General features: G+C 45.0%; 1 protein-coding gene across 1 annotated transcript in view; it reads right to left on the minus strand.

Moving 5' to 3' along the window:
* LOC8032807 overlaps window positions 1-16700 on the minus strand; it is a 50379-nt gene that overhangs the window by 12007 nt on the left and 21672 nt on the right. Inside the window, exons 4-5 of the mRNA XM_040220798.3 lie at window positions 11433-11630; window positions 4439-4533 (exon numbers count right to left, since the gene is read on the minus strand). Coding sequence (XP_040076732.3) covers window positions 4439-4533; window positions 11433-11630 — 293 coding nt within the window. The remainder of the gene's footprint in view (window positions 1-4438; window positions 4534-11432; window positions 11631-16700) is intronic.

The following is a 16700-nucleotide window of genomic DNA, read 5'->3' on the forward strand; positions in this document are numbered from 1 at the left end:
TCCCAGAAGTTGCGCGCGGCACGTGCCTCGAGCATTTCTACAACAATGAATGGCGCCACTTTTCTCAGGATAGAGGGGCTTTATGTACCGCCGAGGGGGGATCGGTGGCCGAGTGGTCTAGCGCACACCAGCTCGGAGCACGTGGAGCGAAAGCTCGCGCTGCAGAACCCAGGGATCCTGGGTTCGAGCCCCATCCCTGCCCGTTTCGATCTGGATGAGCATCGTACCGGCGTGCGGTCGTGTATCACTACTGCGTGATGCACGTTAAAGACCCCAGGCTAGCGGTTGTACTGCACTGGCTGAATTTCTCATGTACAGCTGGGAGACTCGTCGCCCCTGTGAGGCAGACCAAGTTCTAGGCTGTATAAACACACAACCCAATTTTTTTTTTTTATGTACCGTTGATGAACATGGGGTACACCCGCAAGGTGCGTGCGAGTTTTCGTGTGATAATTGCTTTTTCAGCGTAAAGCTGAGTCTATCTTAATATTGATATTTTGCAGTAGTGACATTGACTCGATTTTATCATCTAAAACACTTAGTTGAAGGCTCATTTCCGCCGCCGGGTGTGGCATGGAAATTGTTGAAAAGTTAGTTCTATCGGTTTTCCTGAATCGCGATCTCCTGCATGCGAGATACCAGAGAGCCGGCAAAAGCGCTCCTTGCAGTGCCGCTGGTGGGTTGTTTCTGTTGATTGGGCGCTTTGAAGCGCTGGATATTCGCTGCAGGGTACGTCTCGTGTGTTGCGATCTGCGTTTTCGAGCCCAGTGTGCATGTTTCTTTCTTCGAGTCATGGCATCCGCCAGTGCGGCGACGGGGAGAACAGCGGCAGCGAACGCGCCAGAGATAGAAATTGGACGTGAGTACTCCAAATATTGTGCATCAAATAGTAAAATAATTTGTGGTTGCTTTGAGGCTTTCTGCGGTTCGATATAAGTATATCTGCTCTCTTAAAATTGCCTGCATGTTTACTTACCTGCAAAACACTCGAAAAGCCAATCTCTGCGATCTACGAAATCAGTTCAGCGAATGATGAAGCGGAACATCTATTTAGATCTCAACTTTGGAGTATGCGCTGCGGCATTACGCAATGCAAGCATGACGCTTTGCATTGCGTAATGCCACAGCGCAGACTTTACTTTTAGATCCAAACGATCAGTGATATCCTGCTCCTTGTAGTTTGACTGCATGGAATAACCCTACAATGTTTTTTTTTTTTCTTTTTTTTTTCTTTTGCCATTTTGTGCTGTTGCGTGCTAAAATTCCACTTTGATAAACCCGATTTGCGCAACTGTATAATTGTGTCTGTCACTGACGTCGATACAAATTACGCAATGCGGAAGTATCTTCAGAAGCAATTGAATTGCATTTCTAAGTATTTGTACTCTACTCAAAATACTTTACAGGGAAAGTGACTGAGTAGTATTTTAAATACTTTATGTAACAGGTATTTAGTAACTTAACTTAAAGGCTTTTATCGAGTATTTTGTCCAACACTGCTTAATTCACTACTATAATACTGCTAAATTGTCGTGTTTAGTGATTTCTCGCGCTTCTTTGTGGCTATAGGTTAACCCTTGCCTCGTGTCCCAACCCTGCGCTGAGATACTGAGGGAGAGGAGGATACGAGAGGGGACGTCAAAACGACGAGCTCTGGTCGGAACGATTAGTGGGTAGACCTAAATCTACCTGCCTTTACCTCCACTGCACTCGTCGAACGAGTTAGAAGACGGAACGCCGGCGTCCGGCGGTTGGCTTTCGGATTCGAACGCGTTCGACGAGTGCAGTGGAGACAGAGGCAGCTAGCTTTGGGTGTACCCACTAATCGTTCCAATCAGAGCTCGGCGTTCTGATGTACTCTCTCGTATCCTCCTCTCCCTCAGTATCTCAGCGCATTACAGCGTAGTCGGCTAGAATAAAATCCTGTAGTTCGAACAAATGTCCTGTCCTTCACTATTTCTTAGTCGATCTCCAGACACAATGCATGCTGTCCTTAAAGGGGCCCTGCAATCATATTTAAGCATCTACTTGTTTTGCAGTTTCCACGTCTCTTGGGGTTCGGGCAAGCCAGTGGGCAAGGAGAGAGTAACTAAATATCAGTGCGTCATGTTTTAACCGGACGACGCGGAAACCACCTCCACCTACGGGGGCGACCCGCGATGCCGAAAGCGCGATATGTGACGACATCGTGACCTTTTTGGCTCTGGTCTTACTACTGGTCAGAGCCGCTAAAAGCTTTTTTTCTTAGTCGAAATACAAAATATAAGTGGCGCGAACCGTCTCAATTAGTTATGAAAGTAGTTTTTGTTCGGTATTTTATATCAGAAAAGATACAAATGTAGTTTATAATTATAAAGTACGGAAACAAGAAATGACCCGTCGACATACCGGCCACGAAGCGGTGGAAAAGGCGGCGCGTACTAGAAAGGGGCAGTGGGATCAGGCACCGACGTGCGGCGAGCGTAGAAAGGTCCCGGAAGTACGCGGCAGCGCTGCGGTCGTATACGGGCTCGAGGATCCGACCGGTTCCGAGCGTTCCGAATGCCTTCGGCGAGCAGGTTTGGCTTGCGGGTTGGCCGTTTGGCGGTATGGCAGCGCGAAGTGGCACCCCTTCTGAACTAGTCTTTACCCCGTGTTTGCTGTCGTTTGTGGCCAATGAAGTGTCATGCCGAATTAGTGTTTAATCACGCAGCAAATGCAATGCGAGCCGCCCTGGGTGCCCACTTCATACAGCCACGCGTCGAGACCGGCCGTGATGCAGCCTATCCAGCACATGCTTTAGTGGCGCCCTCTCGAGCCGTCGACACGGAGTACGGCAGTCGTGAGCACTCGCTGAGCTCACTACCCCTCATCTTGTTCACGGCCACTCAAGAGTCAAGCCACGACCAACGACGTCATGAAGGTGGTTTTTTTTTTTTTTTTTTGCTTGTTCTTGTCATTTTAATTCTTCTATAACTTTTAAGATAAAGCGAAATTCGAGAAAAGAAAAGTTTTATGAAGTTAATACGTTCAGTGCGCTCAGGTTCGGTGCAAATTAAAAACCAGTTAAAAAGTTGTTGCAGGGCCCCTTTAACACCCGAGAAACTGGGCTTCGCCATTGTCGCCACGCTCGATGTACGGGTCTGAATTCCAGAAAGACGTCGAAATTACCCGGTGGTCTGTTATTCCAAGTCTGAAGGGATTTTCACATGGCGCAATTTTCAAAGAAAACGCGTATCTGATGCCACACTATCATCATCATGCTGTTAGCCCTTTTCCCACATCCAAGCTGACAAAAGCGCCTATTGTGATGCGATCATGTCTGGCTTCTCATCCCTGTGGAAGGTCGGCCGCCGCTTGCCCAAAGTAAAAAAAAAAAAAAAAAAAAAAAAAATTATAATAATAATAATAGTAATAATATAAAATTATGATTTTGTTTTTAAAAATTAAGTAAATCAAATATATTTTACTTAAATCAGATTAATTTGGTTTATATCAATGTAGCTAAAATTAGTCACTCACTGTCACTATACATTAATTTTTAAACATGACAGATAGATTGATCAATCCGTCAGATCATTGACAATGGGGTCGAAATAATTACTGTAAATTTAGAGTACAGTTTAAGTAACAACTTTTAGGGGCGAAGCTCCGGCGTCCGTGCTCACATCGATTGCCATCCCATCTGTCTAAAGAAAAAAATGATTGCACAGTCGACAGGATTCAAACCTGTGCGGGGAGACCCCTACGGATTTCTAGTCAATCGCCTTAACCACTCAGCCACGACTGCGGGACGAGTAGGGGGCTCTGAGATGTGGTAGTAACTCAAGAGCTGGGGTTTCTGTCATGGATGAAACGTTGCATATAGCCGCTGAACGTCTATACAGGAGAGGGCGCTGCGGTCAAATACGTATATAATCACGTTAAACTTTGCATGCATTGGCACAACGTTTATAGACGACAGGGCGCAGCGGTCAAGTGCTCAAAAAAGCAGTATCATCAGCACCACCAGAGCTTCGCCCCAATCAACATCATTCACCACGTGGAGATGGGGCCATTTTTTTTTTTATTCATGTAACCCCAACCATACTACAACAAAACCAGCTTGATTTTTCTAGTTAGCCAAAAAGCCTTATTTGCTTTTTTTTTTTTTTGCCTTTTGATTTGCTTTCATTATGACATTACCGTTCTAGTTTTTTTTTTTTTTTTATTTCTTTCACGTTTCGATTTCCTCGCAATAGGACGCTAGGTAACTGACTGATGAAGTGGAAAGTAGAAAGGAAGCTCCATGATCCGATTTGCTGAGAAGAGCAATGCCTTAGCTCGTGTTCAGTCCGAAATAAATATTTCTAGCTTGATGATTCCGATGAAAACCATTTTCGAAATTATTTTTATGGTGATTTCAGTCATGATTTAAATCATCTTGATTCTGATCCCCTGTCCCCCTGCCTTGCCTCACCTGAATCGGTCTCCTGGTCGTCCTCGGGAGCGCCTGGAAGACGAGCACCCGGACTTGAGACTCCCGGATGCTTCGACGGCACTCCCGCTGGAAATCTGCACGGACACGCGAGAATTCATCGTCAGGAGTCCACGCTTCTGAAAGGGTTCAACTGCCATCCCCTATTAAGATGAGATTAAAAAATAAGGCGAATATTTAAAACGTGAACTAGTGAATTTTAGGCAATTAGACTGGTAGTTATCCCTTTTCATTTGTACCCTGACGTCCGCTGCTGTCGACAACTTTATTCCCTAGGAATCATTTCTTCATTTAAAGTGTTGTGTTCTTGATATACTATGTGGGTGATTCATCTAAATTCATGCAAGAAAAATTGATGGGTTCTCAAAAAGAAATTCAGAAAAAATAGATGTTTCTGGAAAATGTGTGACAAGAACAAAACTGCAAATTAGAACTGCGGAAATATTTTTGTTCTTGAGTTTGGGGCTGCGAAAGGGCAGAAGGAAGGTCTTGTGATTTTTGCAGTTTTCGCTAGTAACGCACTTTGGAGTCTCGCAACGTGTAGACCATCTTTTCACAGCAATTATAACTTTTTTTACTGCTTTAAGACTTAGCATAGAAGGCGAAGGTTCTCTAGAAGTGTGCTTTTTTAAATTTTATTTTATAAAATAAAAATCCTTGAATCTTGCACCTCTGACAACAGTAGGCCAAGTTTAAATCGAGCTAGATTTCGATGCACAATTATTTAAGGCATAAGAAATATATAAAATGAAAGCTTGTTCCTAAACCTATTTAAAAATTATAATATTGTCTTAATTTAAGTATTGTTTATATAAAACAAACAACACTAAAATTGAAAAGAATTGTTGGAAATACAAAACTCAATGTCATTTAAAAAAATACCTCTTTTTATCACCAAGCCTGTTCGCACAACCTCAAGTCGTCGTAATTTGAAACTATTCGAAGTGCCGATGATTTTGCTCGTGTAGTGTCCCCGAAAGTGCCCGGAATTGTACTCTTCAAAAATAAAGCAGCATGCCTCGCCCAATACCGTGACGCATAGATAAAGGAATGGAATTCTTTGGGTCTTGTGGAAAACATTCAATCCTTCCACTTGTGGATGAAGACTCAAAATAGAGACGGGTCTTTCAGGGATATGATAAAACAAATTCCGAATCCTCAAGGGTAATGTTAACCTTACTTAAAATATTTTTAGTAAAAAACCCGAGACTGAGGTATTAACAGACGACGACAAGGAAGAGCAAGAGAACGTCTCAAAAACAGCTAAACCGTTATTGAGGACAGAACCCTATATAAAGGGTTCTGTCCTCAATTAAGGTTTAGCTGACGTTCTAATTCTCCTCCTTGTTGTCGTCTGTAAATACCTCAGTCTCGGGTTTTTCACAAAAATGTTTGATAAAACATTTTATATTTTACCCAAAACATTTTTTTATATACTCCAGCTCACTTGCGCCCTTACATTCTGCTCATTACTTTAAAAAAAATGATTTAAGTAATGAGCGGAACGTAGAGGCGCAAGTAAGCTAATGTATGTAAGAAAAAAAAATGATATACACGAGCTCACTTGGCTCAATGAGCAGATACGCCCTTACGTTCTGCTCATTACTTAAAATACCTTTTTTTATCCCCATAAGCTTTACTGCGAGCTTATAATATTTAATATAAAATGTAAAGTTATTCATTTCCTCCGTTTATCTGTGTGACTTGTTATTGCCTCAAATAAAATGAAAGTAAAGAAGTTTTGAACGAGCCTCGCCAGTGTACGTGAAAATGCGGCCGCTTTAAAGAAGCAAACTTTCGCACTTAGCTCGCTGGGTTTTTGAAAATAATTTATCTTGCCCCTTCGTAGCCTGATATAAAGGTTTGTGAAACTTAATGGTTATGCTTGTAAAATTAAAAAAAAAAAAAGAAACGTTTTTGGACATGTGCATGAACTTATTTTAATTATCATAACATGCCAGTTATACCTCATTTTTACTAAATGGTATCTTAAATATAATGAATACTATGGTCACACGTTCCAAACGTTGCAGTGGCTTGGACTTCAGGTGTCGTACCCCTAGGGAGGTACGACACCTGAAGTCTAGTCAACAAGAAAACGTTTATTACCTCTGCGAACCCCAGCCGCTGGGCAGAGTTAGCCCATCTCTTATTCGTGACTCCAGCAAACTGTAGGGGACGCGCTGGTCAGGCAAAATGGAGGACGAGAGGAGGTCGTTTTCGTCGTTCAGCGCGAGGACCACTATAAATTTCTTGCACTGCAGTGTCATCGGTGTTTAGCGATCTTTCGACGGTAAAAACCTTCTTCTAGTCAGTGCCTAGGAATAACACGGCGGAAGCATAAAAATAATTAGTGGAAACGACGTTTGTTGCTATGCTGTCTACGAGAACCAAGCAGTGATAGCAGACGACAGAGTTGAAACGACCTCCTCTCCTGAGCTTCTCGGCGTTGCCGCTATGTGGCGCCGATTTCGCTGGAGTCGCCACCAGTGCTTGCAACGCCACCCGCTTGAGCGCGGGAGCGCCCCCACGGCGTATATACAATAATTATGTAAAAAATATGGCAACGGCAAATATATTTTCGACTTAGAATGCAGGTGCAATTTTTTTTTCAAACGCACTGCTTAAATGACGAAACCATATATGCCAAAGAAATGTTATTGCATGTTTAAGTTCATATTAAAAAAAGTAAAAAATGCCTTTTATGACGTAATTTTTTTAGCTTTTATTCTCAAGTTTAGTCTTGTTTGTTCTATATAATCTATACTTAGATTAATTTTTTAAATAGGCTTAGATAGAAGCTTTCATTTTACATATTTTTTTATGATGTACATCGAAAGCTAGCTCGATTCCAACTTGGCCCTTTTTGTCAAAGGTGCAAGACTCAAAAATATTCATTTCATAAAATAAAATAAACAAATACACACCCAGAGAACTTTAACCCTTCTATACAAAGTTTTAAAGCGGCAAAAAAAGAAAATTCTAATTGTGAGAAAAAGAATCTAAACGCTGCGAGTCTCGAAAATCTGTCACCCGTAAAAACTGCAAAAATCGTAAGAATAAACAAAATGTCTTGTCTTGTCCGTCTTTTTGTTTATTCTCTCTGATAATTTTATCATCACCGACGCGCTCACCATAACTTTAATTGTAAGACCTACCTTCTGCCTTTTCGAAGCCAAAAACTCAAGAACAAGAAATTTTCCGTACTTCTAATTCGCTGTTTTGTTCTAGTCACACGTTTTCCGCCAACATATATTTATTCTGAATTGTTTGAGGACTCATCATTTTTGAGGACCCACCTTGTATATATACGTATCGCACACAACGCTATCTGAGGATCGGTGGCTGACGTGCTCCGCAGATAAGTACATACGTCCACGTGCGATTTGGAAGAGTATTCCCAAGTTACATTCTCAATTGCACGCGTTTAGGCAGTTTGGCATGAGCATAGTCATATAGCTACCTTCGAATTCTGCTTTTTTTGTAATCTATTCGCGTCACTTGGTCACTACAGCATGTACAGTATAGTACTAACGCTTTGAACCCACTTTAAAATGTCTGCAAAATGATCGGTTTCACAACACATCGCGGTGTGATTTACTAAAAAGGGTGGCTCTGTGGTAGAAGTTTGAATTGAAAATATCAACAGATAAACTCGTTCAAAAAAAGAAAAACAACTAGTTTTGGGTATCAACAGTTGCATTCGCAGGAGGTGCCATAACGGCGCTCGCCGAATTGTAAGTGCTGCGGACAGATGACGCAACGTGACTTACAATAGGATCCGGCGCCTCGTTCGATCATCTCTGCACAAGAAATGGCGGGCTCTATGGGACTTCAATACCTCTTTTCGCATTTAATTTATTGAAAAAATTATCGCACTTTTAAGATTGCATATCACAGAGACACGCGTCGGGCTAAGGAAGCGTAGTCAAAACTTTCGGACGATCATTTGCTAAGTTACAGGCGCCGGAGCGTTAGTGTGACTGTATATTACAGGGTTTTCTCAACTATATCCGATCGATGCCACGTGGTTTATGGGTCGCGTTTGCTATAAGAGCTGCGCGGAGGTTATAAACGCGGTGATCGTCTGCAAGCGTTTCCAACCCTCCACCTGCTTTCCTCTTTGCCACGCGACTACTCAACGTATGCGCATTTGCGACCAATCTGCAGAAGAGGCGTCTGCCATTAAATTGCAACGTTCTCCACGGTTTCAGTTGCTCCCTCTCTTAAATCTTGGCTCTCTATATACGGTGCGCCCTCAACGTTTCGACATCTGTTGGCAGCATTGCGCAGACGGCACGCACCATCTGCGAATGCCGCGGTAAATTACCCAAAACTGATTCTTTTTTTTTTTCTTTCTTTAGTGCGGTGGGTTCATTTGATGATATTTTCCCTCAAAAGCACTTATGTAGTAAATTACAGCAAATATGTTGAGGAACCGATTTTTGCGGACCGTCTGAAGTAGGTTCGAAGCATTAGTGTACATCCTGAGCATAATAGCGCTTATGAGTTGTGAATGCGAAAGTATGAATGTCGAATCGAACGCCGCTGAGTACTTCTTCAAGTTTTGCGGTGCCCGTATTGAGGCGCCGCCACGCTCGTCGGCGCTCTACCGTGTTAACCGTGTTCCTTCCACCGGCGCGGGGCCGCAGCGCCACGGAGTGGCGTTCCTTGAAACAAAGGTGCGTGCCCGGCAAGTCTCCGTTTCGCTGCTACAGACTACAGGCTTAGCTCCATGGTACAGGAGACTTTAGGTGCAGTTTGGTGCGGCTTTAAGAGCTGATAACGCCGGTTCGCTCCATGGGACAGTCAATGCTTTCGCATTAATATATTTGGAAAAATTGACGATGGACGCCTTACATCGCCAATTAAACATCAACACCGACAACATCAACTACAGACGTCGTTTCCACTGGTGGGAAGGGCCCATAACAGCAAACGCCGAAAAACATGTGTGCTCATACAGGCTTTACTCATGGTGTCGTAAGCAGGTGGGGATATCATTTACAGGTCTGAATATCTATTCAGGATCCTGTATGTGGCGGTATAGACCATAGAGTTATTATAATGTACGCTAGAGGTTCAACTGGCGCTAGTGCGCTGCTGCAAATTGAAGCAGACAGAAACCAGTCCGAAATTGACTTCCGCTAATCCATTTCTATGGGAAAACGCGAGTGCATTTTTGCGCTCGATTATAAGAGCGAATATCACGAATAATTCGTACGTACTAGACACATTGGAACATTTCTCAGTCACGCAGACGAAATAATTGATTAGTTACGGCGTTTTTATTTGAAATTCGTGGCATGAAAAACGACGCTAAAACCGCTTCGTACATGTATTTTTGTGCACTGTCGGACACTGTTAGCGCGAACACGACGTCGGCGCTTTCCAGCATTGGGGATACGTGCCAAACGAACGAAGGACATGTGGAAAACCAAGAGGGACGGCAAAAACTACGCAGTAACACTAAATAAGTAACTCCTTGTGCATGCAGGCGATCAAAATAAATTGAAAGCCACGTAATATAGGCCGATTTGCAATAAATAAGTACTGCTTTATTTTTCTGCTCATGAAAAAGTGCGAAGATGCATGTTCTGGGTTCAAATCATCAACAACACGCTCCAATTAAATCTTTACAAATAGGGAGAAGTCAGATAACAGGTGCCCGATAAAAACTGCCTGACATAGGAAATAATAAAAAGACACACCTTTCGTAGCCCACGTGCTTTATTTTTTACTTTCGAACGTTCTTTAACCGATCGTAAAGATGCACGACGGAGTCAAAATCATAGAGTGACAGGACGGGCATATTAGCGATATATAATCGCCACGGGAATGCTAGCGAACCTTGAACTCACTCTAGATTCCTTTCGATCGTTAGTTAGCTCAGAATTGTCGCTCGTTTTTACATACCTGCCATGAAACAGAGGTTTGGGCCTGAAATATAGCGAAGCGTAACATCGTTCAATGGTAAAGAAAAATGCTGTAATTAAAGCAATTGCACTTTTACAATATTAATAAAGGTACATACTATCCGGTACAATCGAAATAATAAAAGTTATTTATGTTATTTTCCGGCGAAGAGACAAAATTCACGCTCGTTTTCCCATAGGAATGCACAGGAGCACCGCAAAAGTTGACTGGTTGCTGTCTGCTTCAATTTGCCTCCCGGAAGTCGCATGGACACTAGCGCCAGTTGAACCTCTAGCGTACATTATAATAACTCTACGGTATAGACCCTGTATACATATTCAGGAACCTGTATGTGGGTATATGTAGGATCATCTATGTGGGTATGGGTCCCATAAACATATATAGACCAGAATTTTCAACGTTTTGGCGCGCGGCCATTATATGCCGACTGGGGCGCCGCACCGCGGGCAGTTCGCGGGGACTGCTATGCCGTCCAGATGAATAGTTCTTGTACACCCGGTGCTATAACCCCACGCGCGACGAAAAAAACAAAACGGCACGTCTAAAGAAATCGTGTAGGCTGCGCGTACTGCGTCGTACCACCACGATTTCAGCAGTCCTCTATACGCCGCAAGCGCCGTCTGGTGTCGACAGAGCGCTGCTCGCATCTGCTAGCGAGGCTAAAAACAATCTGATATATACAGGACCCTGTATCTGGGTGTGGGTACCACATATCCATAAAGGATCATGTATCCAGTAACACCACATAAAATTTATACAAGATTCCATAGTAGGAATATAGATATATACAGGATTATTTTACCAGGGATAGCATGCTTGCCTACAACGAAGGCTTTTATGATGTTCGTTACCGCACACTTCAGTGACTCGACGCGTCGGTAAGGCAAGGGAACATAGGAGCCGGCTACCCGCCGAGCCCCCTACCCCTCCTTCGGGAAATTTAAAACTTTCCGCCTACGCAAAACAAGGCATACGGTGGTAACCTAGCGCGTGCGGAAGACGCCCGCAGAAGCGAATGCAAGCGAAGAGCAAGCCTTACGTATTAGATGGCAGACTGGGCTCCTCTACGTCGTAGACGGAACCACGGCCATTCTCGTTGTCGGCTCCCGCCATCGCTGGCAGGGGCTCCGTGGGTAGCTCCTCTTCCGACTCATCCAGCTCCAGGTTCCTGAGCTCAGGCTCAAAGTCGTCCTCAACTCCCTCGATGGTGCCGCTTTCTTTATCTGGGCTCCAGTTCCTTCGAGCCACAATCATATGAGAGCTTTAGTAGAGCGACAGCGGGCCCTGCGTGTCCAGTCGTATTTCCAAGTGCCGGCACGAGCTAGCAACACGATGCGTTGTTTGCGCCACACTAAAACTAACGATTCACTCTTAAGCCGTAGCCAGACTGCTCATACGTGATCGAAAAGACACGGCGTTCGCTGCACACATGATGAGGGAATTCTATCTGCGGACTCAAGCATGTTGGAAGAAAGCTTGCTTCCTACATGCTTGGAAGAAAGGCAGTTTTTGTATGACCAATGTGAACCATCAGTCAAGGAAGACCTCAGACAGTAACTGCAGACTGCCTTTTGTACGATGTATTAGCAGATATGGCCGCGGCTTTACGCATGCCGCGGACCAATATTTATTGTTTGGCACACGGTATACATTCTACCACTGCGTGCGAGCGCACATTCCCGCAGAGCAGGCGGAGAGTCTGCTCTTTGGGCTCTCGGCCTGCTCGGAGCACGTCCAGCGAATGACGAGGACCCCAACCTGCTGTTTGGGTTCTTGTCACTGCGTACATTTTGTATCATTCGACGCTCTATACATTCTGCTACCTGCTCTGCAGGAACGTAGGCGCCCAGGAATGTGATAACGGTGAAGCAGCAAGCCGTCCCCGCTACATAGTTACCGCTTGCGAACTTCCCTGCGAAGCAAACGGGTGGACTGGATCATTAACGCCAAACGACCCAGGCTCTACATCGACCGACACAGACCCGGTCGAAACAAATTGTGTGTATTATCGGTGACGGAAAAGTAGCATTCCTGATATAGTTTTGCCTCAGGATAACTCGGCCAAGGCAGACGATCCTTCGATAAAAATAAATACATGTTTTCACTCACTCACTCGCTATTTAAATTTTTTATTGTTTTTTTGACAACACTGTTTTCTCTTTGCAGGTGATGTGTAAGCTACGAAGAAAAATAAAGTAAATAGTTTAGACCGATTATCTCTTATTTTACTTAAAATCAGTATAGTAACGTGAAACGTTCTTTGGCTAGGTGTTCGGCATTTCGTGAAGCCCAAAAGTGAAGCCTGGATAAAAGCGTGGCCGCGAGGCTCAACGCTGATTGGTTGACGGGTGAGATACAAGGAGTGAGTTGCTCGACGCTGATTGGTTAACGGGGAGGTCATGTGACCAGAGGGGTAGGCGAGGAGGAGCTCGACCAGCTGTGCGCACTAAGGGAGAGGAGCTCGAGAATATGGGAGGCTCTGGAAGGTCGCCAGGTTTATCAGCCCGATTAACGGTGGTATCGCTTCACTCCAGGAACAACTATAAAGTGTACACATGGTAGGCGTTAAACTATCTTATGAAGAGCGCCGTGATTGTAGGCGTCTGGCGTCTGAAAACTCACGGAGTATAGCTAAACTTTTGTGATGCCAGAACGTTTCACGTATGCAACACAATTGCCTAGCGATTTGCGATAAATTTTTTGTGTTTTATTATTGTCATTTTTTGTAGCAAAATGCAATATATCTTACAGACAATTTGTTTTAAATAAGATTCCTCTCAAGTGCTAATAATACAAATAATTGTTATGCCTCGAGTCTTTGACGCTGCAAAAGAAATTGTATCGGCAGCAACAGCAAGAACAAAGCCAACGTACCCGGTCGAGAAAAGAAAATCAGCACAAGCTCGGAGGGTCCCGAACAGCAGCTACGCAGCCCCTTTACTTCTCTTCGTAAATAATGTAAATAAATTGTAAGCAAAGCCAAGGCATTGCTACAAGTGGGGACCCGGACGTGACCAAACTTCGTCAAGGACGATGTTATTTTGTTCTTTATAAATATTGACTTGATGGTGAGAAACCATAGCTCTGAGTCCGCCGCCCAAACTTCCGGCAACTTGAAGCTGGTGGCCGCGACTGTCAGTATTGTGGGATCGTATGACGACCCTACGCCTTAGGTGGGACTCATCGTTCGAATGAAAGCGGATGTTTAAATTCTGACTCACCGGTGAAGGGAAATCCCCAGACGCGAAGGTGGCCTTGTTCGGAGATCCGGGTCACTAACTGCAGCAATGCCCTTAGCTTTGCTCACAACTTTGTTTACATTATTTACAAGGAGAATTAAAGAGGCTACGTAGCTGTTGTTCGGGATCCGTCGAACTCGTACTAGTTCTTACGACCTACGCCTGCGCGCCAACGTAACTCTCGCAAGGTATTTCTCAGCCCACACGCAGCCCACACGCGAAGAGAAACCCGTCAAAAGAGTTACATCATGAAGTACACGACGGACATTCGCTTCGTACCTGGAAAATAAAGCACAGTGGCAGACGCACTCTCCCGCGTTGGTGTGAACACATGCTATTGGGCAGGAGATCAGACCGTGACGCCGCAAGCGGTTGACTTTAGAACTACACGGATGGGGACAACAAATACAATGACTCAGCGCTCGGCCGACATAACCGAACGCGGCGTCAGCGTTCGGCTGGAGTTCGTGTTCTCCGGTGAGGGGAGGAGGGGCTCTTTTGTTACCACTCCGGCCTGCATGAACAATGCAGCATGCACGTGCACGGTGCCCAGCTCAGCACAAAAGTCGAAGTGGGTCAAGCCAATACTTGTCAAGCTCGCATTCTCTGATGACTGTTTTCGGGATAGATCCGTCACTTAACGTCACTTCGTTTATTGTTAGTATTTCTTACATTACACTGTGCCCCGCGCTCTATTGAAGAAGATGACATGGACATGCCCATAAGTCCTGTGGGCCTGTGCACAGGCCTTGTGTTGAGTAAACACCGAGGTGTGGGGACAACAAACGTGTCAGAGCGATCTCCTGCCCAATACAGAACGAAGCGCTGTGAACTACGAAGATCTGGCGAAAGAGCAGAGCATGGACACGACCCTTCATCTGCGAAAAACCGCGACGTCACTCAAGCTTGAAGACGTGAAGATCCCGGACTGCGCCAAAACGTTGGTGTGCGATGTGCCTAGACCATATGTCCCCGAAAAGTTCCGGCATTTCCAGGCGTCGCATTCTCTCTCACGCCCGGGAATTCGAGCCACACAATGCCTAATCTCCGCACGATTCATATGGCCCAGGATGAACGCCGACTTCCGCAGATGGTCGCGCGCTTGCATTCAATGCCAACGCGCAAAAGTCACTCGACACACGTCTACACTGGCTGTGGTCTATACCACTCAACAAGTTTTCACCTCCAGACGGTCGCTTCACCAATATCCACCTTGACATAGTAGAACCCCTACCGCCGGCCGACGACTACAACTACATATCAACCTGCGTTGACCGCTTCACGCTGTGGCCAGAGGAAACAACGATCAAGTCTATAACTGCCGAAACTGTAACTCGAGCCTTCGTCAACATGGGTTAGTCGTTTCGGTGTACCAATGACTATCACAACGGACCGCGGAAGGCAATTTGAGTCTATACCTTTTCAAAACCTTTCCCGTCTCCTCGGTACAAAACACATCCTGACGACATTGTACCACCCTAGACCAAAGGTACAGCTGCGCAATGGACCGGGACATTACCCGTCACCATGCTCGGGATCGTACTTCATTGAAGAGCAACTTGGATGCAGCACAGCTGGGGAGTTTCTTACACCGTCTCCTTGGGGAGTTTCTTATACCATCTCCCTCGACAGAATTAAGCCTGCCTATATCAAGCACCCTAGCACAAATAGCGCTGAATCAGTGCGGCGGGTGTACTTTAAACAGAGCCTGGAGAACAAATCGCTCGTCTCCTAGGCCTCCTCGCAGAGGGGGGGGGGGGGGGGGGGGGGGGGGGTAGTTGTAGCGGCAGCAACAGCAAGAACAAAGACGACGTTCCCGGTCACCAGCACGAACTCGATGGGTGTCCCGAACAGCAGCTACGCAGTCCCTTCCATTCTCCTTCTAAATAATGTAAATAAATTGTGAGCAAAGCCGAGGGCATTGCTACAAAATAAATTACAAAAATAATTGATCTAAGCCGTTTTTAATGTCGAAGCCGTGGTGGAAACGCTTAGAAATTCATGACAGGCATTATTTGGGCATTTATACTTACCCTTTGACATATTAAAAAGCAGCGCTTAATTGATAGGCGATTTCAAAAAGTTTATCGAGAAAATAGTGCCTCTTACCCTCTGGGGCCTGTATTTTTTTTTTCCGAAAATCAAGGTTTTGCTATAAAAAGAACACAATTTAATAGCGAAAATATACAGAGAATACTACTTTCCCATCACCAATGAAGTGTACAGAACGCGACACTGTTAGCGCGAACAAGCAATCGCCGGTTTTTCCAGTTTTTCTCTCTGAAACCAAGAGATGCATGCCATCCAAGTTATTATTGCTACGGAAAGAGCTCATTTAGTTCTATAATGTAAGCGATGAAATTTCGTGCTCGCTAATACTATTTAGAAGTAAATTGCGAAAATGCGCCGATGTCGTGTTCGCGCTAACAGTGTCGTGATGTGTGCATTGTTTTAGACCGAAAATATCACGCATTCCATCTGACCCAATTGTCTGCTCGATCGAAGTTTTATATCGCCCACCACGGTCCACCCGAGGTCTGGGTCGTTTGGCATGGAATGACTTGCTCTGATTTAAGAACGGCGTGACTGGTTTGAGCTGCTTTCGATGCTCCTGTGTTTCTGGCTGTCTTTGTCCGGTGATATTGACACCTCAAACTCTCCGATGATAATGAGATGATGCTCTCACCCTTATCTTAAAAGAAATTCCGAGGACACCTAAGCACTTCTTATGAGTTGTGAATGCGAAAGCATTCTAGGCGCCGAGAGGAGCAGAAGCGGCCTCAGCGCCGGCAGGGAGTCGGGCGGTCCATCGCCCTAGCTGCGGTATACCAGTTGACGTTAGACCTCAACACGTGCATCTCAAAGAGAAACGTTAGGCCCGCGTCCCCTCCTCCCGCTGCGCCGCCAGCAGTTCGGCTGGTTCCTTAGCAACGATGACGCCGTTGCTTTGGGGCCACATGACACGTCGCAGCTAGTGGGAATTTAAGTGCCGTTTCGCTGCTATAGACGACGCCGGGCTTCGCTCCATGAAGCAGTTAATGCTTTCGCATAAAAACTCCACTTAGAAA

The sequence above is a fragment of the Ixodes scapularis genome, unplaced genomic scaffold (genome assembly GCF_016920785.2).
Source record: "Ixodes scapularis isolate PalLabHiFi unplaced genomic scaffold, ASM1692078v2 PGA_scaffold9__187_contigs__length_104089568, whole genome shotgun sequence".
In the NCBI taxonomy this organism is placed as follows: Eukaryota; Metazoa; Arthropoda; class Arachnida; order Ixodida; family Ixodidae; genus Ixodes; species Ixodes scapularis.